The sequence below is a fragment of the Eptatretus burgeri genome, chromosome 5, assembly GCF_056783735.1.
Source record: "Eptatretus burgeri isolate ZD-2024b chromosome 5, Ebu_testis_v1, whole genome shotgun sequence".
Taxonomy (NCBI): Eukaryota; Metazoa; Chordata; class Myxini; order Myxiniformes; family Myxinidae; genus Eptatretus; species Eptatretus burgeri.
The window spans coordinates 30,156,475-30,184,236 of NC_140965.1; the positions used below are offsets into that span (position 1 = coordinate 30,156,475).

The 27,762-nt window shown below is 43.7% G+C and overlaps 2 protein-coding genes and 1 long non-coding RNA gene across 3 annotated transcripts in view; 2 read left to right on the top strand and 1 right to left on the bottom strand.

Annotated features, from left to right (window-relative positions):
* Positions 1 to 9,647, top strand: part of LOC147026144 (uncharacterized) — a 42,300-nt gene extending 32,653 nt beyond the window's left edge. Inside the window, exon 3 of the long non-coding RNA XR_015058133.1 lies at positions 9,441 to 9,647. This is a non-coding gene — a long non-coding RNA (uncharacterized LOC147026144). The remainder of the gene's footprint in view (positions 1 to 9,440) is intronic.
* The window catches only part of LOC147026145 (melanopsin-like), a 117,969-nt gene that overhangs the window by 32,520 nt on the left and 57,687 nt on the right, over positions 1 to 27,762 (bottom strand). Inside the window, exons 6-9 of the mRNA XM_085881265.1 lie at positions 15,227 to 15,388; positions 11,805 to 11,912; positions 3,340 to 3,505; positions 1,231 to 1,383 (exon numbers count right to left, since the gene is read on the bottom strand). Coding sequence (XP_085737391.1) covers positions 1,231 to 1,383; positions 3,340 to 3,505; positions 11,805 to 11,912; positions 15,227 to 15,388 — 589 coding nt within the window. The remainder of the gene's footprint in view (positions 1 to 1,230; positions 1,384 to 3,339; positions 3,506 to 11,804; positions 11,913 to 15,226; positions 15,389 to 27,762) is intronic.
* LOC147026146 (uncharacterized) lies at positions 9,740 to 11,123 on the top strand. The gene is made up of 2 exons (XM_085881268.1): positions 9,740 to 10,206; positions 10,319 to 11,123. The coding sequence occupies exons 1-2, from the start codon at positions 9,901 to 9,903 to the stop codon at positions 11,021 to 11,023; spliced, it is 1,011 nt and encodes a 336-aa protein (XP_085737394.1). The 5' UTR covers positions 9,740 to 9,900; the 3' UTR covers positions 11,024 to 11,123.

A 27,762-nucleotide genomic window follows, 5' to 3' on the forward strand; every position in this document is an offset into this window, starting at 1 on the left:
GTGTGCAGACAAAGTTTCAGACTGCTCGGTTTTATAGTTTTGGAGTTATGGAGGACACACACACACTGCCTTTTATTATTATAGATATACATATATACATACATACATACTGTACATACATGCATACACAATCAATTGTCAGAATAAGTTTAGTCTTCGTCAATCAAAGGAATACCAATATAGAATGAAGAACTGGACTTGCAGTTGGAGGTGAGTGTCCATCTGCATCGGAGAACAGGTACAACAGAATGTTGAACAGAATTTGCAAATCACTGTGGTTAGCAACGAGAAGCTGATGTTTTCGGATGTTAACCCTTCGTCAGAGCAAAAGGAGAGTGGGTTAATGTTCGAAACGTCAGGTCAACTACCTTCCCCCCAGCAGTTCCACAAGGTTCATGAATAGTGAGCTTCCAATGGGAGATCATTCAAACATTGTTGACGTGGTTGTGGAACTTTGAGCGAGCCAAAGATTTTCCATCCACCGTTGTGCAAAGCCCTTCCTTGGTAAATGTAAAAATCTCATGGCTACGTGATGTTTGTTTTTTTCTATACCTCAATGGAGTTCTGCTCTATGTAATATGAGCTGGTTCCCCCACTCCACACCTATCTCCAATGAATGCTGTGAAATCCAAAGCTGCTGGAGAATAAGGCCTTCTGCTCTCTCATCACAGACAAATTGCTGCCCTCTTTATTTTCTACCAACTCTCTTATGGTCTTGCTTCAAGGAAATACAAGGAACTTTAACACAAGAGGAGGCCATTTGGCCCATCATGCTCATGCTGCATCAACACCACATTGATCCAATCTCTCAGTTTATCAACTCAATTTCCCTTTGGGGAAATGTGGAGGACAATAGTGGGGCAGGAATCCCCTCCCTATGTCCCATATACCTTTCCTCTAGTATTTGTGTCATCTCCAAGTTTGGAAATCTGACTCTTAACTCCACCATCCAAATCATTGATGTAAATAAGTCAGGAATTTAATGTAATCTATGTTAAAACACACACACACACACACACACACACACACACACACACACACACACACACACACACACACACACACACACACACACACACACACACACACACACACACACACACACACACACACACACACATCTCAAAACAAATATATAAATAAGATTAAATCAGTCCACTTATAAATAAAAAATACAAAGCACTATCAAATGAGCACGACGCTGTCTGGTTCTTAACAGAAGATACCAACCTTCTCTGAAAATCTGGGAAGATATTCAATTGAGCCAGTGTCATACATCTTCATGGCCTGTCCAGGCAAACTCTCATGAATTTTTCTATTCATGGCCAGCATGGAATCCTTCCAGTTGTCCACTTCATTGTTGCCAACAGACGCGGTGCAGGTCTGAACATGGGCACAACAAAGAAAAAGGATGAAGTTCACTGATGGATTTTATCATTTGATTGAGCCGTCTATCAGAAATACAAATTCTGACTGTTGTGGAACCAGACACCATATGCAGTGACCGCTACAGCTGCATGGATCCTGACCAGCAGCTTGACATACCTGCCAAATACCATTCTGTCTGTGGTCCACACAAGCTTAGTTGCTTAGTTGCAGTTTAAAGAAGCACAAACTCTTTCAGCTCTGAACAGGCTGACAAAGCAGATCATGCTGCTCACTGCAGCCTCATGTGGGATAGGTCATATTAGAGGGACGAGAACTTTGCATTCTCAAGTTTTATGGATAAGCTCACCCATGGGGGTTGGGGCAGGGAAGGGGTGAGTGGGGTAGAGGGGGGATTCATGAAACATCGCCCATGACTCGCTCCTCTTCAACTAATCTACCTCCTCTTCCTGAAGGACAGTGGGATCTTTAAAGTCTACAAATTGATACTCGTGGACCGGACACCTGGCTTAACCTCCATCCGAGTGATGGCACACATTGTGATGCAATGCCCTGCCTGTGAAGCACCAATCCGACACAGTTTATAGTCAGGTCAGGAATATAACCCAGACTGGACAACTCAATGTAAATGTGCCATTCTGTCGAACAGGGTGTGGTATATTTCACAAAAGTGTAGAATGATACCTAAAAGTCATAAATAATGTTTACAGACATCTACATTTATGAAACAGAAAATGGGATAAAATATCTCATTGGTAAGTATACTTACCTCTGCCACCGAAGGTGGATGGAGGTTATGTTTTCACGCCTGTCTGTTTGTCCGTGCCCAGGATATTTCGAAGCCTTTCAATTTTCTAAAAAGTTTCATTTAACCCAAAATAATTTTTCAAAAGCTGATAAAAAGTCGTCTTGGTCAAACACTTGGAATATGTCCTACAATCATAACCAATGTCGCACTCTCACTCACTCTCCCGAAGGGCCATTTGACAAACCCTCCCATCCACTTTCTTAACAATCCTCTTGAGGAAGTTCAGTCACCCAAACTCCTGGGTCTCACTTTCAGCCATGATCTTTCTTGGGCAAACCACATTTCAAAGTTGTCCTCCAAAACCAGTCGCTGACTGGGCATCCTCCGTTGAACAAAGGCCATTGCACACCTGAACTCCTATCCACCTCCAAGGCCATCATGCACAGCTTGATGGAATACTGCTCTCCCCTCTGGGCTGGCGACATTGCCTCACATCTTGCTCATCTTGATGCCATGGAAATCAAGGCCTTCAAGATTATTGGACTCTCTCGTGATGAAGCTGAGTCTATGGGCCTCACATTTTCCCATCACAGACAGGTCGCTGGTCTTTGTTTTCTACCACCTCCTTTCTGGTCTTGCACCTTCTGCTCGTTCCATGCGTTGTACCCCTCCCCCGAGGTTTCCACAGGATGCACCTGATCCAACATCAACCTCCTTTTGGTGAAACTACCTAAATCGAGAACGACTGCTCACCTCCACTCATTCGTTCCTGTTTTTTTTTTCCCAGCTGTGGTGCCAACTTAAACATTCTCTTCAATCTCATTCTCCCTTCCAAGTCTTCTAGACAGTTTTCACCACCATCTCAGATCATCCCCCCATCCAAACCTATGATCTTTTATTCCCCCGTTGGCCTCCCCCAACCTCCCCCTCTCCACCCCAAGCACACCTCCATCCAGATTTCCAGTTTATATTTTTGAGAGTTTGGTGCTGTATCGTCTTGTACACCCAAATGCATCCTCTCCTCCCCCCCCACCCCCAAACCATTCCTCTCCACACTCGTTGTTTGTCTGTTTCCCTCTATCTTGTCCTTCAACCATGCTGTTGGTGTCCCCCACCCTTTTCTACCATTCATTTTGATCTGTTGCGTCCTGATCCATTCAATGTTCTTGCTGTTCCTATGTACAAAAAACCCCCCAGAGACGTACTAGCTCTGATTGGGACATTGAAGCAGAGGTTGCGCTTCTAGCAGAAGAGCGGAAGTTGAAGGAGGTGGAAGTGAAGCGGGTGGTTGATCTCCGAAAGAACCGCCCAACACCATGTTGAATGGCTAAGAGTTTTCTCAGGCAGGGCACGTGTTTTTCCAAGGCTTGCCTACAGAGCATACAGAACATAATCACAAGAGCATTCATAGTTGCAAAGAGCGTTTATATCAATGAAATATGTTTGTTGTTCTGGCGATTGCTCATGGGGAGGAGGGGAAGGTGGGAGGAAGATTTCGCCAAACTTTAGAAGTGCGTCAGACATGTTTTATCTCAACCTACTAATGTTGGAGAATAAATGTCATTCCAAAAAAAAAAAAAACTGCCATCTCGCAGCTGGTTCCACAAGTCACATCTGAGAGGCCAAAACATTATGGTCAACTATTTCTTTCAAAAGGACAGTCATTTGAACATTTGAGTCACTAGTTACTTTGGTAACATTTCCGAGGTTGCTGTTTGCTATCCTTTGTATGTGTTTGTCTGACCAAGTTCACATCTGGCATCATCATTCAACTGCACAATTTTGAGAATATTGTTTTTTGGGGGGTAAAATTAAGCAAGATTTATCTCAGAAGACTTCAGAACGATTTGGAACACACAGATCTTCTTTTTCATTTGTATGCAACGCAAGGCTGTGGGGTCGCATCATTGGCTGAGGCCACGGCTGTGCTGCGATTGCAATGCCCTCTGCTGGTCAGGGCAGGAATTTCAAATTTGGCCAGGGTGGTGGCGATAGCTCACTCACTCTTTAAAATGGACAGCATGGGATCTATAACGTCAACCAACGAATGCTGGCAGACGAGACACCTCGATAACGTTCATCCAAGGGATGGCACACACATTGATGATTCACCATGCCTATGAATCAACTGGGTGATAGCTTACAGCTGTGTCAGGTATCAAAACCAGGCTGGACAGCTTCGAGATGAGTGTGCGTACCTTTAGGCCCTCTTGTCAGCCCAACACCCAGAAGAAGTGTGCAAAAAGAAATGTCATCATTGACATCATCATCATCATCATTATCATCATCATCATCAACATCACCACTTTACAGCCATTTGCATGCTTGCACGTGTAAGCCGAAACCCCCTTTATAGTACCTCTTTAAACAATATTAGCGATACCTGATGGTTCAAGCACTTTGTTTTTCTGACACAACGGCCAGCTCGTAGCCCAGCAAGAACATGTCATCAACACCTTCCTGACAACCCAGGGACATAACACCAGCCCTGTACCCCACATTTCTTCCAAACTTCACATTCCCACTTGACACAATAGACAAACAAAACAATCATACATCTGCAACTTCCAGATATTACAACTCAATTACACCTTGCTATTCTTAAACTACCGACTATTCCTACTAATATTCCTGTACCCCTCTGTGCCCAATGCTTCTAAGTACTTATCAAAATTAAATTTAAGTCTACCAGCTGTCCCTGCTGATACCACCTTTCCCAGAAGACCCTTCCATGGGTAAATATCTGTCTGTGTAAATTACTCCCACCCTGATTCTGTTCAAATCCTCCCTCTGATTTTTCACTCTCCAACTATGCCTCTGTTTTTGTCATTATCAGTCTTGGTAAAAAAAATAACCTGTCTTGTGTCTACTTTACTTTATACCCTTCATTATCTCAAAGATTTCTATCACATCCCCTTGTAATATGTCCTGTGTCTTTCAGTCACTGCTTGTAACTTAATCTAAAGCTTGCCCTGTAATCAATCAAGTTACTTTATGCTGTACCATCTCTAATGGCAGCAATTTTTTGTCAGGTCAGGTTCGATCTGTGACCTGCTACAGGTACCATGTAAACCTGTACTAACCTGTTCCATGGTCGGGTTGTCGGCGACTAAACCGTCTCCCCCACCAGGTTTTCTGGTGAGGAGGGTGTTTGGATATGGACACCCAGCAGGATTAAAAACAAAACCTGTCAAAGGGCGGAGGAGCTCCTTGTGAGCCAACGGCCATCCATATCTAGTGCCCAACTGTGTCTGCGGACGTCCTCCTGCAGTTGGGTTACTTCTTATTAGGAGGTTGGTGGCAGGATTTGCACTCCAGCCACCGTAAAACGCTTCATTCCGCAAAACGCAAAAACGCAAAAAAATCTGAAAACCCACTCCGTGGGAGTACCTCCTGTGCAGCTTCCCTTCGCAGGGCAGCTCACCAGATGATGGGATTGGGGCAAAGCCTTCGGGACCCCCAATCTTTGATAGGAGGGAAACCACGGGGTAACATCCCTGGGTCAGATTGCGGGAGAGTGTGTCGGAGTGGTGCTGAGGTGTCGTCCACCAGACGGCGGTCTCCTTGGGTTAACCTGAGGCGGTCCCTTCGGGTGGGTGCCTGGAATGTCCTATCCCTAAGAGAGGATGATCACCTGTCTCTGTTATCATCTGAGCTCAAGCGTTTGGACATCGGGATTGCAGCTCTCTCTGAGGTTCGGAGACCGGATTGCGGCGAGATAATGGTGGGTGGTTACACCTACTATTGGTCTGGTCGCTCTGATGGTTACCATACCCAAGGAGTTGCTGTAGCTGTGTCCAATAAGCTGACCCCAATGATAATTGAGGTAACACCGGTCAACGAGCGTATTATGAGATTAAGGATTCGTCACTCCTTAGGTGTCATTTCCCTGGTCTCTATTTATGCTCCGACTGAGGCGAGTGATCTTACCGTGAAAGATGCATTCTACGCCACACTCGAGTCTGTGGTTGATCAGTGCCCCAGACGAGATACACTTCTAGTCTTGGGGGATTTCAATGCATCGACTGGAACTGATAGGGATGGTTATGAGGTGTGTGTTGGTCCCCATGGGTCAGGAACTATGAACCAGAATAGCACTAAGTTCCTTGACTTTGCAAGAAGTCATGGACTTAGGGTGGCTGGTTCATGGTTTCAGCGCCCGCAAGCTCATCGCTGGACTTGGTATTCCAACGCTGGCGGTGTGGCAAAGGAGATTGACCATGTCCTCATTGACGGTCGTTGGAGGATGATCCAGAACTGCAGGGTCTACCGGAGTGCTCAGTTCCTCAATACTGACCACAGGCTTGTTGTAGCAACTCTAAAGCTGCACCTTAAATCCTGGAGAATGGTACCATCCCAGCCTAGGCTGGATGTTGCCAAGCTCAGGGATGAGAGAGTAGCTGAGGAGTTTGCGAACAGGCTGAGTGGACACTTGGGGGTCTGGGTGCTTTGGGGGTCCTGAAGAGTTGTGGAGCACCTTCAAGACCACCGTCCTTGATGTTGCCGGTGGATGCCTTGGAGTTCACCGCAGGGCAAAGAAGAATTTTGTCTCTCAAGGGACACTGGATACCATTGACCAGAGTCGCAGGGCCAGGCTGAATGGCAGAGCTGAGCTGTTCAGGGAGCTGAGGCGTAAAACTGTACGTGCACTGAGGGTGGACAAGGAGGCCTATGTGCGAGGAATCTGTGAGGGGGTAGAGCATCACCTGTGGACAGGTGATTCTCGTCCCGCTTACAGGGGAATTCGCGCATTACGTTCATCCAAGCCCATCCCTCGGAGCACTGCAGTTCGAGCAGAGAGTGGTAGGCTCTTGACAGAGGAGTCTGAAGTGAAGGCCCGCTGGGCCGGTTACTTTGAGCGGTTGTACCAGGCTGATCCCCCAGCTGTCGAGTTGGACGTCAAGGGTGTTACAATCCCTGTTGCTGACCCTCGAATCAACTGTGGTCCACCATCGCTTGTGGAAACACGGGCTGCGGTGAACCAGTTGAAACGGGGCAAAGCTCCAGGGATCTGTGGCATCCATGCTGAACTTCTCAAGGCTGGTGGAAATGCTGCACTCGCGTCGTTGCATGCAGTTTTGTGCTCTGCCTGGAACACAGGCATCATCCCAACTGACTGGAAGAGGGGCCTTGTTGTCCCTCTCTGGAAAGGGAAGGGTGATCGCCAAGACTGCAACAACTACCGAGGGGTGACGCTGCTCTCAGTGCCGGGCAAGGTCTTTGCTCGGATAATTCTTGATAGGGTTCGCCACCATCTGCTTGAGCACCAGCGTCCAGAGCAGTCAGGCTTTACACCAAAGAGGTCAACGATTGACCGTATCCTTGCTCTTCGTGTCCTCACTGAACGCAGACGAGAGTTTCGGCAGGGGCTGCTTGCAGCCTATGTTGATCTCTGTAAAGCGTTCGATTCAGTGAATCGGGATGTCCTCTGGAGGATTCTTGGTCTTCGTGGGGTGCCACCGAAACTGATCGATCTGATGTCTGAACTCTACTCTGGTACTGAGAGTGCTGTGAAGTGTGGTGGTACCGCCTCTGACTTATTTCCAGTTGTTACTGGAGTTCGTCAGGGATGTGTACTTGCCCCCACACTTTTCAACACTTGTATGGACTGGATTTTTGGGAGGATGTCGGAGAGATCAAGTTGCGGTGCATCGTTTGGCAATGTCAAGATCTCGGACCTTGATTTTGCAGATGATGCAGTCATCTTTGCGGAGACTTTAGACATCCTCTTGGGGGCCCTCGAGGTGCTGAATGAGGAGTCGGAGCCGTTGGGATTACGGATTTCTTGGGTCAAAACAAAGATCCAGGCTTTCGGTGACATCTTGGATGCTGCTGTCCTGTCTGTGTCTGTTTGTGGTGAGGATGTTGAGGTCGTGGATAGATTCACTTACCTTGGCAGTGATATTCATGTCTCCGCAGGTTGTGAGCCAGAGGTCAATAGACGTCTGGGTCGGGCCTGGGGAGTCATGGATTCACTGGATCATGGGGTGTGGCGCTGCCGGTACCTGTGCGGGAGGACGAAAGTCCGAGTCTTCAGGTCCTTGGTACTTCCAGTCTTGCTCTATGGGTGCGAGACTTGGACTTTGACCAAGGATCTGAGACGGAGACTTAATTCCTTTGGTACCAGGTCTCTTCGGAGAATCCTTGGCTATCGCTGGTCGGATTTTGTGTCCAACGAGCGGTTGCTGAGAGAGACTCGGATGAGATTTGTTACCTGCATAGTCCGTGAGCGTCAGCTGCGGCTGTATGGACATGTGGCTCGTTTTCCTGATGCTGATCCTGCTCACCAGATTCTCTCAGCGAGGGAGTCTCATGAGTGGAGGAGGCCAGTGGGCCGACCACGTGCCTCATGGTTGCAGCAGGTTGACCATCATCTCAAGGAGATGGGGATGGGCCTGGCATCTGCCTGGGGGATGGCCAGACGGAGGCCCCTGGAGTACCGGCGGAAAGTGGACGCAGCGACGCGCTGTTCTGGCACATGCTCCCATACCTGACCTGACCTGGCAGCAATGCCCTTTCTTAGATGTGGTGACCAAAACTGACCAGAACATTCTAGATGAGACCTCATTAAATTCCTATGCAGTGTTATAACTACCTCACCTGATTTATAAAATTTATCCCCCTCCGAACACAAACTAAAACCCTGTTAGCTTTACCTATTGCTTCCTGGCACTGTTCTGTCTGCTAACCCACACTCACCCCCACCTCCACCCCCATATATATTACCACCCCCAGATCCCTCTCCTGTGTAACATGCTCCATCACTGCCTCTTCCATCACTCTTACCCATTCCCAGCACCTTCAAACCATTTATGTCAAACTGTATCTGCCAATCTTTTGTCCAAAAGAACAGGTTTGGAATATGGATGCCCAGCCTGTTGTTCCATCTGCAATGCAAGTTAAACGACCTCATTGTATTTTATCCATAGACACCTATAGAGAAGGACTGGAACCTCACGACCTCGGGGTTTGTAACTTGAGTCTGAAGGATTAACTTGAGTCCGGGGCTAAAATGACTTCTAGAAGGGTGAGAGACACGATCTTGGGATCCATATAGGGGGTTTTGAGGACGGCGAGTTCAATAGTGTCATTTTCAACACCACCTGAGGTCATCTTCAAGGTCATAAGGTCATATTTCAAGGTCAGATTACTGAATTTTGGTATTTTTTGCCCGTTTTTCTGTCTAACTCATAGAGGAAAACTTTTGTAAAGTCCATGACAAAACATGACATTGTGCACCTAATGCACATACTTGCTGATTTCTATCATCGTTAACTAATGTATGTTTTGTTTGTTTCTCTTTCAGAAACTGTCCAGCTGGTGATCTCACAGGATCTTTGTGTTGTTTCCTGCTTTGGTGACAATATGCCACGTCATTGCAGCTGCTTTGGTTGCAGAGGAAACTATGATGGGACGCCTTATGTAAAGGTCATATCCTTCCCAAAAGATCCTGAGGAGAGGGAGAGATGGATATTGGCAATACCAAATGAGAAAGAAAGCTTGAGGTGCTTAAACGAGATATATATATATATATATATATATATATATATATATATATATATATATATATATATATATATATATATATATATATATATATATATATTTGTGAGACACATTTTAATTGTGATTGGGTGTCAGTTAGGGGTGGCAAACGACCCAAAGAACCCCTATCAATATTTCCTGGAGTACCGAAATCAGATTTGAAGCAGGTGACCTCAGCCCCACGCCCAACATCATCTTCTACGTCAGAATCAAGAGCTAAGATGCAGGCAGCTGATGAGGCTGCAGACAATATCCAAGATTTCGATCACTTCTGTGCTGAAATCAGCTCCTATTTTCCTGGCTTTAACGTCATAAAAGACCAGGAAAACCTTTACCTATCAAGAACTGATGCTACTGGACAAACTGTCAAGCAGTTCTTTCATTTCCAACAAGTTCACTCACCTTTTGGATTTCTATTCTTGAATAAAGTTGACAAAGATGGCATTGAGGTACCCAAACGACCTTTTCCTTTGCAGAAGAACAGCCTGCTCTCAAAATCGTCCCAGATTATATCCATAACTGACCAGGTAAACATCTATGAATGCACAAGCAAGGAAATTCTTCAGCTTGTAATAAGCCAGCTAATGTTGGATGACTGAGGCACATGAGCGTCCTCATTTCACCTTCCTTCTGTCGCAGCTGCATCTTCTGGCAGAGAAAGACTTTGACTACGTTCTTCCTGCTATATTTGCAGTTGAAGCCTTGGAAAAGTTTTTCGGCCAAGCCAGGCAAAGAAGCGGTGGAAACTTCTCCATTGACGTAGTTGACATTATGGCTGCAGCTAAAATTGTAAATTTGCAAACACTCATTAAGCATGACCTTATGCCCGAATCTAGTTCTCGTGTGATTGATTGCGACAAGAACTGTACAACTTCCATAAATCCAGATGAGCGAAGTGAATGCATCGACGAGATTACTCCTCAAGACACTCAGGATCTCTTGGGGTCTGACGATGCCCTAAAGCATAAAGTAGTTTATTTGGCCGGACACCTTGTTCATAAATATGGCGATAGCACGAGTATGGAGGAGATCATTGATGATGAAGATGGTAACGAGGTGTCATCTGAGTTTCTAGATAATTTGAATAGAGGTGGATTGAGTGTGCCGACTATGTCAACCGTCTTTTTTGTACATAATGCCTATAATTTGTATGACAAGACTAAAATGGGTTGCCGATTTCATTTTGCTGATCTGTTATCCTCTGTCGATGCACCTTTAGCTAGTAATAATGCTGCATGTACTACTTTAGCTAACATTCTATTGAAAGCTCATGTCCTCAATGTAAGTGACAGAGAAAAAGCTTTGGGATGCCTCAGGAGGCAAGAAAAGCTCTTCAACTACTGATAGACATAGACAAAGTTGTAATAGGCATAGTGTTGTGACATGCATATAATTTTTATGTAATACGATATATGACAATAAATATCAAAGTTTGACAGCTCGACACACTTGCATCTTATTACAATCAGCCATCTCTCACCATTTATGAGTTAGACAGAAAAACCGGCAAAAAATACCAAAATTCAGTAATTTTACCTTGAAATATGACCTTTTGACCTTGAAGATGACCTCAGGTGGTGTTGAAAATGACACTATTGAACTCGCCATCCTCAAAAACCCCTATATGGATCCCGAGATCGTGTCTCTAGCCCTTCTAGAAGTCATTTTAGCCCTGGACTCAAGTTAATCCTTCAGACTCAAGTTACAAACCCCGAGCATGGGAGGTTCCAGTCCTTCTCTATAGAAGTCTATGATTTTATCCAATAAAAGGCATTTTGGATTCTACCTTTGCCAAATTTCTTGCACAGTTTCAACACATGATTGTCTACCTTGGCTCATGGAGACACATTATGATCATGATGTATTCGCAACTTTAATAACATCAGGAGAGGCTCCATGAGTAGTGACTCCAATCGATCAGTACAAAAAAAAGAAAAGAATAATATAATTTGTTTCCATTCACATTGGCTATATTGTTAAACAACAAGCTCATTGAGAGTGTAGATACAGTACTTTCAGTGGTAATCACAAAGGATCCATCTCAAAATTATTGGAACACCCACCATCTAAAATTGATGTAAATCGGAGAAGTAGTGAAAGAGAGGGTAAAGAAGGTATTTGTTACCTGTATTTCGGGTGAGTGATTGCGTACACGATGGGGTTATGAATCGCTGATGCTTTGGCAATGATGGCAGGAATAGAGTTTGTATATGGAGTCAGCAATTCAGCATAACTGTAATAAAAATGATTTAATCACAAGACTTTAACAACAGCCACGTGTGTGTGTTTACATATATATATATATATATATATATATATATATATATATATATATATATATATATATATATATATATATATATATATATATTTACAGTATATAAACATGTGGAGTGTGATGAGCATTCCCCCAATCTCCATTGGACATAGTCATACACCAAAGGTCATAGTTTTCACTTTCCTCACTCATGTTATCGAATGCCTGTTCATCAAGGCTACAAATCGCTGGGTACATTGCAGTGGTTATAAAACGCCTGGAGGCGCCACAGTTTGTGGCTTAATTTAATTTCCGCACATGCGATAACGTCGGTGATCCCTTAAACGTAGAAGAATTACATCAGTTAAGCTCCAGAATTGAACTCAGCAGCAGTTCCGACGCTAGAACTGTGTTCATTTGTCCAATTCGGACTTTGCACGAGCGTTTCCGGGAACGTAGTTTTCTCGACAGCAATTGGTAACCGCTTGCCAAGCCAGGCGTTCCATTGAAGTGCTTGATTGAGTGCTTAAGCCACTTACCAAGCTGTACAGTTCACGTCAGTTGATAGGTCGTGTAAAGGTCATGTCCCGATTGGGATGTACAGTCGACAGTTACTCCAAGCTAGAGGTACGTATACAGCACACACGGACGTGGTACATATGAGTGGATTTGGATGTGTACGGACTCTCCGCGGGTGTGTGGACGTGCCATGCCTGTTACGGGTGTTGTGGTGGCAAAGTTTCATCCCCTATCTTATGGAGGTTCTTTCAGGTTTTCCTTTGTCCTCGTGCCTGTTTCTAAAGCATTTGGTTATCAGGTGTGCTTTACAAAGGTGAAATGGTTTCTCTTTGTGAGTTTCAACGCAAAATATATTTGATAACGTCCGATTTCTGAGCCGTTTGCCGTATTAACGTGTTTTCTAAATTACTGAGCCAAGTTTTTTTTCCCACACATCACACGCAACTGTTTGTAAAGAATAATGTTTGTGACCATCTCACTGAAACATCTATATTTGTAATGTTGTTGTAAAAAAAATGTAATGTTGTTGATCAGTGAAAGCTACTCAAGGTTTCTGGGTTGTAAGCAGTACGTACTGTCGTCGGTAATCACACTGACGTGTGTGTGTGTGAGTGTGTGTGTGTGTGTGTGTGTGTGTGTGTGTGTGTGTGTGTGTGTGTGTGTGTGTGTGTGTGTGTGTGTGTGTGTGTGTGTGTGTGTGTGTGTGTGTGTGTGTGTGTGTGTGTGTTGTTCATAAAGCATAACATGTTTTTGCTGCTAACTCCCCTGCCCCAAACCCTCTCTCTCTGTTTATCCCATCCTTGCTCTACCGCCACTCAACACAATGCAGCACCCTCCTCCCACACCTCTATCACTCACCCCTCGACTCCTCTCCCTCTCTGTCTGTCTCTCTCTGGACGTTTCCGGGTGGTGTTTATGGCCGGATGGGAGTTTGTCTCCGGACGCGTCCGGGCGGTGTTTTAGAAGAATAACAATGAAGAATGACACCACATCCAGATCCCGCAATATGACACAACAGTCCTCTTCTGGTTTCGCATCACAATATCTTTTGATGTAAAATGTTTTGTCCCCCAAAATAGGTATTTGCTTTCTTCTCAGAAACAACACATGCAGTTTTGATGAAACTTGACCATAACATTCACCACCCGTGATGTACCAAAGTTTGTTCACACCATTAAAAAAAAAAAATCGGGGACTAGGAGGGTCTATGGGGAGAGGGGGGTTGCCCCCCAAAATAGGCATTTGCATTATTCTCTGAAACTACACACACAATTTCGATGAAACTTCACCACACCCTTCATCACCCATGATGCACTAAACTACTAAAGCTTATTCACGACATATTAAAAAAAATAAAAATCGAAGTCTCAGTGGATTTATGGAGGTGGGGTGGGGGGGGGGGGTTGCCCCCCGAAATAGGTATTTGCCTTCTCAGAAACTACACAAATGATATCGATGAAACTTGACCTCAGCCTTCATCACCCGTGATGTACCAAAGTTTTTTCATGGCATTCAAAAAAAATCCATTGGTATTTACTTTCTACTCCATTAAATATTTTGTGGGTTATCCACACCTTCCAGTGGTTCCCTGGTTTTCTTATCCATCCCCTACCAGGTGAGCACCCAGTGGTATTGCCCCCATATTTATACTGTACTATACTGAATACAATTGTTAACTTGAAGAATAACTAACAATGTGTTCAATTCACGTCTGTAGTTGACTGTAGCTCACATAAATTGCTTATTTTATGTTGTTGTGTCTGAATTTTCTTTGTATAGCACTATAAATGGATGAGGTGTGTGTGTGTGTGTGTCTCAATTAATTACGTACGTCTATTAATCAATTATGTTCTATTGGTATGTAACTTTTCACCCTTTTAACTGCTGAGACCCCTTCGACCTTTGAAGACCCCCAAGACCTCGAAAAACCTCTAATTATTATTATTTTATGCCTGATGTTGCGCTTTGGATCCTAGGGTCCTGAGTTCAAACCCCACTCAGCTGTTGAATTAATACCAGGTGTGGTTAACTTGGCCTGTCATCCTTCTGAGGTCGGCAAAATGAGTACCAGCATGCTGGTATACTGTGTCGGAGTGGCGACCCGTCCAGGATTGTGCCCAATAGCCAAGGAGACTGCTTAGGCAGCACCAATGCTCTACACAGAGTATGGTCCCAATATCCTCCTCCTGTTATTATTATTATTATTATCATTATTATTATGGTTCTAGGGCTTCGAGGCTGGGAAACCTATTGTTTTTGTTCAGACTGGCAAAAACGCCCAAGGCCGGAAATACCAACAAAAATTTTGTCCAATGGATTAATGGGTTCTCTCGTTAATAAGTGTGCAACTGTCTCGTGACTTTCACCTCATCCTGTATATATGCTATGCACATCTGTATCTCAAAAGGAATCATTTTTAACAACCTGCCGCAGCATTAAATCACAACTTGCTCTCCTGTCTGCATTTCACCAAACTAAAATTTCATCGTAGCTGTGTTTTCTAATCATTAATAAAACTAGCTGAAGTGCCCATCTACGATGGAAATTAAATTATTTTGTGTGCACACATCTTTCCAATTGAATCCCAGCGAAATAATAAATATTTAAATGAATTTAAATTTAAATGAATTCCAGTTAAATGAATAAATATAAATATACATCCATCCATACATACATATTTGTATTTATATAAATATATAATTATATACATTCATACATACCTCCATTAAAGTGTAATGATAAGCTCAGTGAAGTGTTCAAGCAATGCTCACCCGGCCCAGGCAATGAGTGCCACACACGAGTAAGGAGACCAGGAAACAATGAAGAGCAGGATGATAATGAGAGCGATCTTGGCGAGACGCCATTCTCCTTTTAGCCTCTTATCTGCTCGCCTCGTCTCACCACGTTCTGAGGAGCCAAGACATTGCACCTCCCTAAGTGAAAATTCGCATACGAGGAAATCAGATCACAAACAAATAGAGCATTCAGCCAAGTTTTATCAATGACATACTTCCACTGACATATATATATATATATATATATATATATATATATATATATATATATATATATATATATATATATATATATATATATATATATATATATATATATATATATATATATATATCTGACACCAAATTCTCCAGTCACCATCATCCATTGTCGCTATTGTAGTTTGAAAGGTTTATATTCATCAAGTTTGCTTTTGATTATTTGAGCTAATGAACCAAAAGTAGGAAGTATAAGTGTCCAAAACCATGGGTACTCAAACTTCAATCTCTCAATAGTCGAGTTAAAAATACGAGGAATGTTCAAAACTTTTGAGGAATGTTGAATTCGTCAGCATTTTGGATCTGCAGTCTTTTGCTCTATATAAATGCACATGTATGCTTGCTCTATGCCATTAGCTTAATTAACTGGATGTTGTTTGTTGTTTGAGAATATAATGCAGAAACCATCTAACTTCATCAAAAATATGGATTGTGGCTCTTCACCAGCCTGGGTGGTGTCATGGTGAGAGTGTTTGCTTTTATGAGTCTGGTCGGTCAGCAGTGTAGGTCAGCAGTTCAACCCTGGCTGAGTCAAAACAAAGACATTAAAGAGCACTGTGGGGGACTGATGGTTATTTTTATTTTATTTTATTTGATTAATTTTTGTATACCTTGTCAAGACTCGTATGAGAGCTAATACATAATGCACAGCAAAGGGGGGGGGGGGCATGAGACAAGAGGGACAGGAGAAGGAAGGACAAAACAGTGGGGAACAGAGATATTAGGAGATCTGTGGAAGGGAGAGGAATGGGGTGGGGAACATGTGGTATACAAGTTGGATATCACAGGGACTTTCAGGAAAGAAAGCAGGGAATTTGAAGGAGGTGGGTTTGGGGTGGATGAAAGGGGGGGGAGAAAAGATCGAGGTTTTGGATGAGGGAAGATAAGATGAAGTGGTGAACAGCTGTTTTAAAGGCCTGGGGGGGGGATGAGATTGAAGAGAGTGGGGGAGTTTATTCCAAAGGCAGGAAAAACGAGGAATGAAAGAGTGAAGGTGAGCAGTGATTCGTGATTTTGGTAGTTTTACGAGAAGGGGGTTGCTGGCAGACCTTGAGCGCCCTGCAGAAATATGGGGGGGGGGAGGGGGAGAAATATCTCTGACAGAGCAGGGGGGTGGGTGAGACCAGAGAGGAGACAGTAGAAGACAGAAAGACCACCGACCTGCCTGCGGTGATGGAGTGAGAGGCCCAAAGACTCAGCCTCACCATGGGAGATACCAATGATCCTAAATGCCTTGGTTTCCACAGCGTGAAGCCGAGAAAGGTGAGAGGCAGGAGCAGCAGCCCAGAGGGGAGAGCAGTACTCCATCAGACTGCGGACGAAAGCTTTGTATGTGATAAGGAGCTCAGGTGGGCCGAGGAATGACTTTGCACGATAGAGGATTCCCAGTCGGCGACTTGCTTTGGAGGCCAGGTTGGAAATATGGCTTTCCCAAGAAAGATCATGGCAGAGAGTGAGACGAGGAAGCTTGAATCAAAGGACTTCTTCAATAAGATTGTTGAGAAAGTAGATTGGGGGTGGAGGGGGGGTTCTAAATGGTCCTTTCCGAGAGACATTCTGAGAGTGTGAGATTTGTCAGGATTGAAAGACATGTTCCACGTGTTGGACCAGTTTGTGATTTTACCCAGATCTGCAGAGGGTGAAGAAGCTGCTGCTTGCCAGTCTGAGGGATGACAGATGGTTCGACAGAGGGTGGAGTCATCAGCAAAGAGATAAAGAGGATTTTCCAGAGTCGGAGATATCATTGATGAAAACCAGAAAAAGAACAGGGCCCAGAACGCTGCCTTGAGGAACTCAAGCCTGGACAGGAAGAGGGGATGAAAGAACTCCATTTAGGGCCACACGTTGACTGCAACAGGAGAGGAAGTCTGTGAGCCATGAATGGAGATGGCCTTGGATACCATAGGAAGATAATCCTCCAATGATAGCCAGAGGGATGTTTACTTTGACAAGCACGTGGTCAGAAGAACCGATTGGAGTGGAGGAAGAACAGCAGATATTTTCAGGGAAATTTGTTAAAAAAGATCCAGAAGAGATGGGTCACCATTGGTTGAGATCCGGGTCGGGAAATTCACCGATTGAGTCAATCCCAATGAGTCGAAGAAGTATTTTGCTGAAGTGCCATGGCAGGTGAGAGAGGTACCCACACTCAGCCAACTGGCATGATGACAAGTCACCACATATGAGGAAGAGAGAATTCAGAGGAGAGGACAAAAGTTGGTCCATGTTTTCAGACAGTGAGGTGTAAATGGAGTCATCACTGTTTGGTGGCCGGTAGAGCACACATATAAACATGAGGTGGGCATGGAGGGAAGCCATAGCCAGACGTATTCCTAGGGAAGTGAGGGCAGTGCATGGTGAGTGAGGAATAAAGTTTTTGATGAAGAGAGCAACTCCACCACCAGAATGAGGCTCAGGTCTATCATACCGAAGGAGGGAGTAACCAGGGAGAGAAACGAAGGAGTCAGATACATCTTGAGGGAGGAAAGTTTCTGTTGAGCAGATTATGTATGGTTTGTCACTGGCAACCTGTATGGAAAGATGTCAGGTTTGAGCGAAAGCCCCAGATATTTGAGGTCCACACTGTTAATAAAGGGGGAGGGGAGGAGGCTTTGGGTGCAGGGTAGGGAAGTGGGCGGGGGAGGGTAGGACAAGGAAGAGGGGGGGGGAGGTAAGGAGAGTTGTTGAAAGAGTGTGGGGGATTGCAGAAGAGCTTGGGGAGGGGCCAGATGAAGAGGAGAAATATCTCTGTGGTACTGGGTTAAGGTAGAGTGGGAAGTCGTAACAGAGGGGGCAGAAGGCAATTGAGGATTTGAGGAGGTAGAGTCATGAGATGGAGGAGAGAGGGCAGGGGAAAGAGGCAGCTTTGTGGATGTGAGGGGGGGGGGGAACTTTGAGAAGGGTGAGTGAGGGGGTGAATGGAAGGAGAAGGCTGAGTAGGGAGAGCTGAGGGAGAAAGGTGTGGGGGTTCTTTTTGAGAAAGGTGAGAGGGAAGCTTGGAGGGGGAAGAGTGTGATGGTTGCTTTGAGAAGGAGTGGTGAGAGGGGTGAGTTGGCACTGAAGTTGGAAAAAATGACAATTGATGGAAAGCAAACATACATTGTAAACTGTGGTTTTAAAATTTATCAGTTCAGAAATGTGACTATTTACATTAATTTCTTGATGGATGCAATAAAGGTGAATTAAGAGAATGGAGAGAAGAAACACTGTAAAAGTGGGGATTTTTTAGACAAGGAATGAAGAAAAGGTCGAATTGAGAGCAGTCTGTTGAAATAGAAGAAGAGTCATGAATTATAATACAGTAATGAGAACCACACGTGTGAAAGAGGAAGATGAGACATTATAAGAGACTGTTTTTATTATTATTATTATTATTATTATTATTATCAGTATTTTTGAGAGAGATTGCCTAAGTTTAGGTAAAGGAAAGGCTAAAGAAAAAATCCTGAGGTGAATGGTGAATTTGGATCGGTAAACGCAGAGGGTAGATGCAGATCACGTGGTTATGGGAGAAGCACGTGGTTATGGGAGAAGCACGTGGTTATGGGAGAAGCACGTGGTTACGGTAAGTGTGGAGTAAAAAGTGAATTTATTTATTTATTTATTTTAAATAAGGATTGCTTAAGATTTGGAAAAGGAAAGGTTGAAGTAAAATTGTGGAGGTGTATGGTGAATTTGGATCGGTAAATGAGATAGTGAAGCTGATGGATCAATGAAAAGCACCAGGAAGAGGGTAGAGAGACACGTCGTTTCCGGAGGTGTGCAATGAGAAAGGATACAAGGAAAATTATTGGGTTTTTTAGATGGATTTTTGAAGATTAGGTATGATTAGGCTTAGGGAATGGCAGGTTGTCGGAAGAAATTGTAAAGGTAATGGTGAGAGTGGGTCAGCTCAAATAGAAGAAAGATGGTGTGCTGGCAGGGGGAAGAAGAAGAAGAAGAAGAAGAAGAAGAAGAAGAAGAAGAAGAAGAAGAAGAAGAAGAAGAAGAAGAAGAAGAAGAAGAAGAAGAAGAAGAAGAAGGTGGCACCCTTCTTTTCAGCCTCTTATAGGAAGCGGATCCAGATGGGGACCACAACCCCATAATAACCCACTGTTCTGATGTATCATATCAAATTTGGTCCACGTCGGTCATGTAGTTTATGAGGAAAATATGTTTTCGTGAATATGAGGGATTAGGGGAGGGAGGCTGTGGTCCCCTTTCCAGGGGAGATACGGCCATGGGGAGCACAACTTAAGGTTAAGCCATGGTCACAATGTAGCATGGCCAGTTTGGTCTGGATTAATTTGTTGGTTTCTGAGAAGATTTTTGAATGAAATACCAATATTTGGGGCAAACCCCCCTTTCACCCCCTTTAAATCAGCAGATCCGGATGGGGAGCACAACCCCATGAGACCTTACTGTTCTGATGCATTGTACCAAATTTGGATCAAAATCACTCAGATCTGTATTTCAACACTGGAGGAACCATTCCTCGTTTTGAATCAGCTGGGCAAATATTTGTGCTGGAGGAAATTTGCTGCAATTCATTTATGGCCGAAAATATAAATTGCAATGTTGAAAGGGTCGCAATATAGGAAGTGTGGTGGAGGAGGTGGAGAGGAAATGATGGAATGGTCTGAAAGGTTCTGGGATCTTAGATCAAAGTAACCACACCCGTGTAGACAATTCACACCTCCAGATTGGCTTTCACTAAAAGAAACTGTCCCATGCCAGCTGTTTCGCTCGAAAAACACAATGTGGTAGGTGCTCAGGATGTGAACGTTGAAGCCAAAGTCCGAGCTTTTTCTGCATTTGAACTAGCGCGAGGGACATCCAAGTTCAACCACTTGAAGTCAGTATAGTGAGTGGGTGGTTCTGGAAAGGCGTTCTGTCAAACCTGTGCTTCGTGTGCAGCTTTTACTACCATGTTATGAATCTGTGAGATAGCAAGATGGCATACCATGTACCAGGGTCAAGCCACCAGAAATGAGAACTTTGCTATTGTTCACTGGAGAAACCATGTGAGGGGGACCCCACCTGGTGTTCCCTTATACTAGCCCAGGCTATTTGAGCCAATTCCAAACCACATAGACTGCCAATTTGATCTTAACCAGAGTTAACAACATAAATCATCAACCAACATCCTTCTTTGTTCTGCATTTCTTTATTTGTGCCTTTTGTGTTTTAAAGTTCATATTTCTCTGCACAGAGACTGCGAATAAAGTTATATTCTCATTATGATCCCCAATGACATTGTGGCAAAGATTTTTTTTTTAATCTGTGCACACCTGTGTAACCATATAATCCATGCCAGTTTGTAGAGGTCAAATGCAATGTGTTATGACCGTGCATAAGTTATTGAATGTTATCACATGGTAATCGTAATTGTTAATAGATGTACAATTGATAAATTTCTTTTTTTTATTTTTTGTAAAAACTATAGCTCTGATTCTTCTTATGTTCACATCCATGGCACTATGGGATTGAACTTATGTAAAGTAAGTGATCGATCCCAATTGTAAGAGCTGTATTCCTTGGTGAATCCTTGTGATTGGATCACAGTGAGAATGTTATTTGGACCACCAGGACGATGATGTATTAAAATTTTTGATAAAGAATGGAATTTGCTGAAAGCAGTAGCGCTCTGAACATTCGGAATGGACTCTCGACCAATGGCAAAAATTTGTGGTCCTATTAATTCATTCAATGTCTCACTTTTTCTACCTAATAGACGAGTTCATACATGGCAAAACAGCCATGAATCATTGAGTCTTTGGTGCCTAGATCAGGCTGCTGGAGGCAAAGTATATTTATGAAGCATGGGATAAAGGCATCACATTCCAATGCAAGGCCAGATGACATTCTATGAAAAGTATCTAAAATCCATCAGCAATTCTTCTCATTCCTTCACAATGCTCATTTACTTCGGATAATAAGGATGCTTACGAAAAAGAATGCCACCATTCATCGAGATAATGGGGGTTTTGAGCTTCTTTACAGTAACCTGTCTTTAAAACATCTGCTTCAAACATGTCTCCAGATAATAATCCTGTTCAATGTCACTGGATGTTGATGCTGTCATTCAGTTTAAGGTAATCCATGAAAATATTGAATGCATTCTCTGATTCTTTGGCTTTTGTCTTTACTTTTCAGAGAGAATTTTTTTTGTTGCTTTTAGCTTTTATAAGCTCATAACAGCTCTGCTATATGTAAAGGTAAAATGGATGATTTCCTGGTTAAAATCACGTTTGCATGTTTTGTTATTCTCATTTGAAATGCATGGGTGGAAATTAAGAAACAATTAAGGACATGGGATTTGAAGTTAAGCTGGAAATGGTGAAGTTTTTGTGGCTTGGGAGCTATATTGGATAGCTCTATTGGAGAGAGAGAGAGAGAGAGAGAGAGAGAGAGAGAGAGAGAGAGAGAGAGAGAGAGAGAGAGAAAGAGAGAGAGAGAAAAAGAGAGAGAGAGAGAGAGAGAGAGAGAGAGAGAGAGAGAGAGAGAGAGAGAGAGAGAGAGAGAGAGAGAGAGAGAGAGAGAGAGAGAGAGAGAGAGAGAGAGAGAGAGAGAAAGAGAGAGAGAGAGAGAGAGAGAGAGAGAGAGAGAGAGAGAGAGAGAGAGAGAGAGAGAGAGAGAGAGAAGAGAGAGAGAGAGAGAGAGAGAGAGAGAGAGAGAGAGAGAGAGAGAGAGAGAGAGAGAGAGAGAGAGAGAGAGAGAGAGAGAGAGAGAGAGAGAGAGAGAGAGAGAGAGAGAGAGAGAGAGAGAGAGAGAGAGAGAGAGAGAGAGAGAGAGAGAGAGAGAGAGAGAGAGAGAGAGAGAGAGAGAGAGAGAGAGAGAGAGAGAGAGAGAGAGAGAGAGAGAGAGAGAGAGAGAGAGAGAGAGAGAGAGAGAGAGAGAGAGAGAGAGAGAGAGAGAGAGAGAGAGAGAGAGAGAGAGAGAGAGAGAGAGAGAGAGAGAGAGAGAGAGAGAGAGAGAGAGAGAGAGAGAGAGAGAGAGAGAGAGAGAGAGAGAGAGAGAGAGAGAGAGAGAGAGAGAGAGAGAGAGAGAGAGAGAGAGAGAGAGAGAGAGAGAGAGAGAGAGAGAGAGAGAGAGAGAGAGAGAGAGAGAGAGAGAGAGAGAGAGAGAGAGAGAGAGAGAGAGAGAGAGAGAGAGAGAGAGAGAGAGAGAGAGAGAGAGAGATGTGTGTGTGTGTGTGTGTGTGTGTGTGTGTGTGTGTGTGTGTGTGTGTGTGTGTGTGTGTGTGTGTGTGTGTGTGTGTGTGTGTGTGTGTGTGTGTGTGTGTGTGAAGAGGCATTTTAACACACAAACAATATCTCAAAGTAAAAAGTAGAGTATATTTAGCCTGTGTTAGGCCAGTTGTGATGTAAGATCGTGAGGAATTGGGAATGAAGGTGGAAGATGAGAGAAGAATAGAGAGGACAGAGCTCGATGTCATGAAGTAACACGAAAGGATAAGCAGAGTAATGTGGACATAAGAAAGAGGCTGCAAGCGAGTAGTTTACTGAGGAAGAGTTGAGAAAGAGAAGACAAAGGTGGTTTGGGCATGTGGTGAGAAAGAGAGAAGTTGTTAGTCTGTTAAGGAAGTCGCTATAGTTTTGTGGATGAGGGGAAAAGACTGAGGGTTAAACCAAAACAAAATCTGAAAGGATGCGATCAGTAGAGACATGCAGTTGTTGGGGTTAATGAAGGAGGAGGATTTTGACAGCTCGACTAAATGGCGAGGGGCCATCAGCCGACCTACACCATAGTATGTAAAAATGGTCATTAATGAGATTTGTTGTAGTAGTAGTGGTAGTCGTAGTAGTAGTAGTAGTAGAATCTGAACCTACATAGCTCAGAGTGCTGGGATCATTGGTTCAAATCTCTTAATACTGTGTTGATTTACCTATTGTCTACAAATGTCCTTTAAATTTATTTCAAAGTTCAACTACAGAGCTGCGATCAGAGATCGCTCATGATTCCCAGTGGAGCAAACTCGTAATATTAGCCAATCGTTAGCACTTGAAATTCTACATCATAATGACAAAAAATGGCTTTTTTCTTTCAAAAAGTGACACACTACTGACACCAAGACGAATTAAACTAGAAGAGCATTATTTGTGGACACGCTGGTATCCCCAAGGCTTGGAGAACATGTGTGTGAAGTTTCCCCTCGATCTGTCCAGCCGTTCTGGAGAAGATGATTTTTAAAGGTTTTCAGGTAAATCCGATTTGGCTACCAAACCATGTGACATATTATGATGTCATAGGTGGATAACTTTTTGTTCCTTATGGATACGCAATCATACCTATAAAGTTTCCCCTCAATCTGTTCAGCTGTTGTGGAGAAGAAGATTTTTGAAGGTTTTATGTTAAAAACAATATGGCTGCTGAACCACGTGAACAATGACCTCATGAAATACAATTTCGCCCAAGATGGCCCTCCAAAATTTTCATACAGATCTGATAAATCTTTTGGCATATGCAATTATGACGTCATAATGAAGCCATGTATGACATGATCAACCAATTGCACTTGATTCCCATGGGGAGTACTTGACATGTGCAAAGTTTAAATTTTTTCCATAGAGTGGTTTCGGAGATACAAAGGTCCAAAGTTTTTCGTTTTTTCCAACATGGCTGCCACACCACAAGACCTATGACGTCATAATTATCAGTGAAACATTCTACATGAGTAGTCGCACTTATGATGAAAATTTCCTGTCAATCGGATAAGTCATTGCAGAGAAAAGAGAGAAAATTAGCATGGATGGACTACATACAGACAACCCGAAAACAATGCCTCCAGCGCCGTCGTCAGCAGAGGCATAAACATTAAATAATGGAAAAAAACTAAACAAATGAAAAATATTTAAATAATTGGAGGTTGAAAGAAAATATAATTAATTTATTTTTTAAATAATTCGGCCAAAACGGAGAGTTAAGCATGAGTCACATTTGCTCTACAGCTAGGATACGGCGGCCGTACCCCCCTGAATTGACAGAAATGTGCGGCGGCCGCAGAGTTTCTGAGGTGGCCTCAGGGTGGCCCTACGCCGTATGGCTATCTTTTACAGGCCGTAGGGGTCTCCGTGGAATTAAAGCGCGGAGTTACAACTTTTTTCATTTCTAGGTTGGCCGTAGCAATTTGACAAGCCGTAGCCATGATGTAGATGTGTTCCACGTCGACCGTACGTAGGGCGTACGGTGGGCTTGCGTTATTCGTGCGTTTTCCGTAGGCTCTTATGAATGAAAAATGAATTTTGCCAAACCCCAAAAAATTACAGCGGCAGCACTATTTCCACGTTCCCCTTAGGGCCCCCCTGCGGTCGTTTTGCGGGCACCTTGAGGCTACCTTGCGTCTGCCTTGAAAAATATATGGCCGCCGCAGGGACGCCCTAAGGTCACCGTGCGACTTCAAATCAAAGACCGTATGGCACCCCCACGTTTTCGGTCTCCACAATTTCTAAATACCCCGTGCGACTACCCAAAAAATAAAAACATATGTGACTGCTACATTGTGTGACCGTGGAAATACTGCGGCTGCCCTATAATTGCTAGTGGCCGTAGATTTTTTAGACCCTACGGCCGCCGAGCCAAATGTGACTGAAGCAGTATGGACGCTTTTCGACAAAACTTGATGGACATGTTGGGTGTGTTACAAGGGCGAATTGAGTCGATTTCGGTGAAGATCCAGATCCGCATCCGGATCCCAGAATTTTAAAAGTGATTCTTCACCATTCGAGAGATGGGGCCAAAAACGATACACAGCATGATATCTTCAAAAAGTTTTGGACGGATTCAGACTAAACTTAGTGGACTGCTTTGGTGTGTGACACAGACAAATTGATGATATTTTGGTTAAGGTTCGGATGCAGATCTGGCTTGTCAGTGGGCTACAAAACGAAACCTCTTCAGCCTGGTTGGAGGTATGCGTTCTACTGAGTGCCGTTCTCGTTTCACCTGCCACTGCACGATAGAAGGGATTTTGAGGAATGTTGCTGTCTATGAAAGGCATTCATACAATGTGGAATGGAAAAGCAACTCGGTTATCAAATATAATTTGGTGTGAAATTTAAAACTAAATTGATATCGATTTGTAATTCTAAAAAAGAAACTGAAGTAGGAGTTTGGTTTTCCGTTTTTAATTGGACTTATTTTGAATAGATATCATGAAATTGATCAAATACACATCCACCATTAATTGTCAGTAAATCATCAATTAATCGAAATATGTTCCACACCCTGTCCGAGTTGTCGGCATCGCAATCATTATTATTATTTCACAAAAAACAAAACAACAGTTTTGTGGATCACAGACAGGTTAATGTGTGGCAGGAATTTCCTTTTTGTCATGCATGCAATATGTCATGGATGCATGCAGCAATAGCTGGTGTGGCACTTGCTTCATGGTACCCACTGCAGTGATGGAGTCTGCTATCGACATATATCACAATTCCACCTGATAAGTATGAAATGGGAGGGTGGGAATGGGTCAAGACTGACGGCCAATCACAAGGACTGTTGTTAAACTTCCCGAAGCATCCAAACATAATTGAAAGCTAGAAAGCATCTCAAAATGCAAAACCCGTCCACGTCCGCTTTGGACTCAAACTTCTTCTTCTTATTTTGGCTGCTCCTGTTAGGAATCTCCACAGCGGATCATCCGTCTCCATTTCGCTCTGTCCTCCACATCTTCCATTGACACTCCAACCACTCGCATGCCCGCCCTCACCGCATCCATGAACCTCTTCTTTGGCCTTCCTCTTCTCCTCCTACCTGGCGGCTCCATCCTTAGCATCCTTCTCCCGATATACTCCGCTTCCCTCCTGTGCACATGTCCAAACCATCTCAATCTCACCTCTCACTTTGTCTCCAAACCATCCTACCTGCGCTGTCCCTCTAATATACTCATTCCTTATCCTGTCTATCCTCATCACTCCTAACGAGAATCGCAGCATCTTTAACTCTGCGACCTCCAGCTCCGCTTCCTGTCTTTTTGTTAGTGCCACCGCCTCCAAACCATACAACATAGCTGGTCTCACTACCGTCTTATGTGCTTTCCCTTTACTCTTGCAGCTACCCTTCTGTCACAAATCACTCCTGCAACTCTTCTCCACCCACTCCATCCTGCAACTCTTCTCCACCCACTCCATCCTGCCTGCACTCTCTTCTTCACTTCTCTCCCACACTATCCGTTACTTTGGACAGTCATCCCAAGTATTTAAACCCATCCACCTTCCCCACCTCAACTCCTTGCAACCGCACTATACCACCACCCTCCCTCTCATTTATGCACACGTACTCCATCTTACTCCAACTGACTATCATTCCCCTTCTCTCCAGTGCGTACCTCCACCTCTCGAGGCTCGTCTCAGCCTGCTCCCTACTCTCTCTGCAGATCATGATGTCATCCGCGAACATCATAGTCCATGGAGACTCCAGTCAGATCTCGTCCATCAACCTGTCCATCACCATTGCAAACAGGAAAGGGCTCAGAGCCGATCCTTCATGAAATCCCACCTCGACCTTAAACCGGTCCGTCATTCCTACCGCACACCTCACCGCTGTCACACTGTCCTCATACGTATCATGCACCACCCTCACATACTTCTCCACCGCTCCCGACTTCCTCATACAATACCACAACTCCTCTCTTGGCACCCTATCATAAGCTTTCTCTAAATCCACAAACACACAATGTAACTCCTTCTGGCCTTCCCTATACTTCTCCATCAACACTCTCAAAGCCACTTTGTACTCAAACTAACATGGCGAAAACCACAGCTAAAAAACACAAAATAAAGTATGTTTTCAAAATAAAGGTTTGTTGAAATTTGAAGACAAAAGATCAAATGATAAATAAATAAAAGGAAGTGGTTACAAGACCTGGCCGTGTTGCGTTGTGCGGCGGGTGGGATAAAAAGGCCTATTTGTACTTACCGCAACTTTAACATTTTGACAAAATTATTAATTCGTCTTCTTATCTCCATATTCTCAGAATAAGAGTTTGTTGAAAATTTGAAAAGTGTATAAAAAAAAAAATGGCATTGCTAATTGAGGTTTCAGCACCCAGTGATTTTTTTCTAAACAATGCAGAAACTAAGAAAATGACCAAATATCAAGACCTCAAAAATGGAGTGAAAAGATCCTGGAATCTGAAGAGCACCAAAATGGTACCAGTGATTTTTGGAGCAATGGAAATGATGAATAAGAATCTTAAAGAGATCTTAAAAACCATCCATCGGAATATTACTACAAACAAACTACAGTTTGAAGCTGTCTGGGGCTCA

Bases quoted from the DNA above. Each gene is read 5' to 3' on its own strand.
- LOC147026146 (XM_085881268.1), top strand. From the start codon at position 9,901: ATGCAGGCAGCTGATGAGGCTGCAGACAATATCCAAGATTTCGATCAC. The intron at 10,207-10,318 runs GTAAACATCTAT...CTTCTGTCGCAG, and splicing joins TTATATCCATAACTGACCAG to CTGCATCTTCTGGCAGAGAA.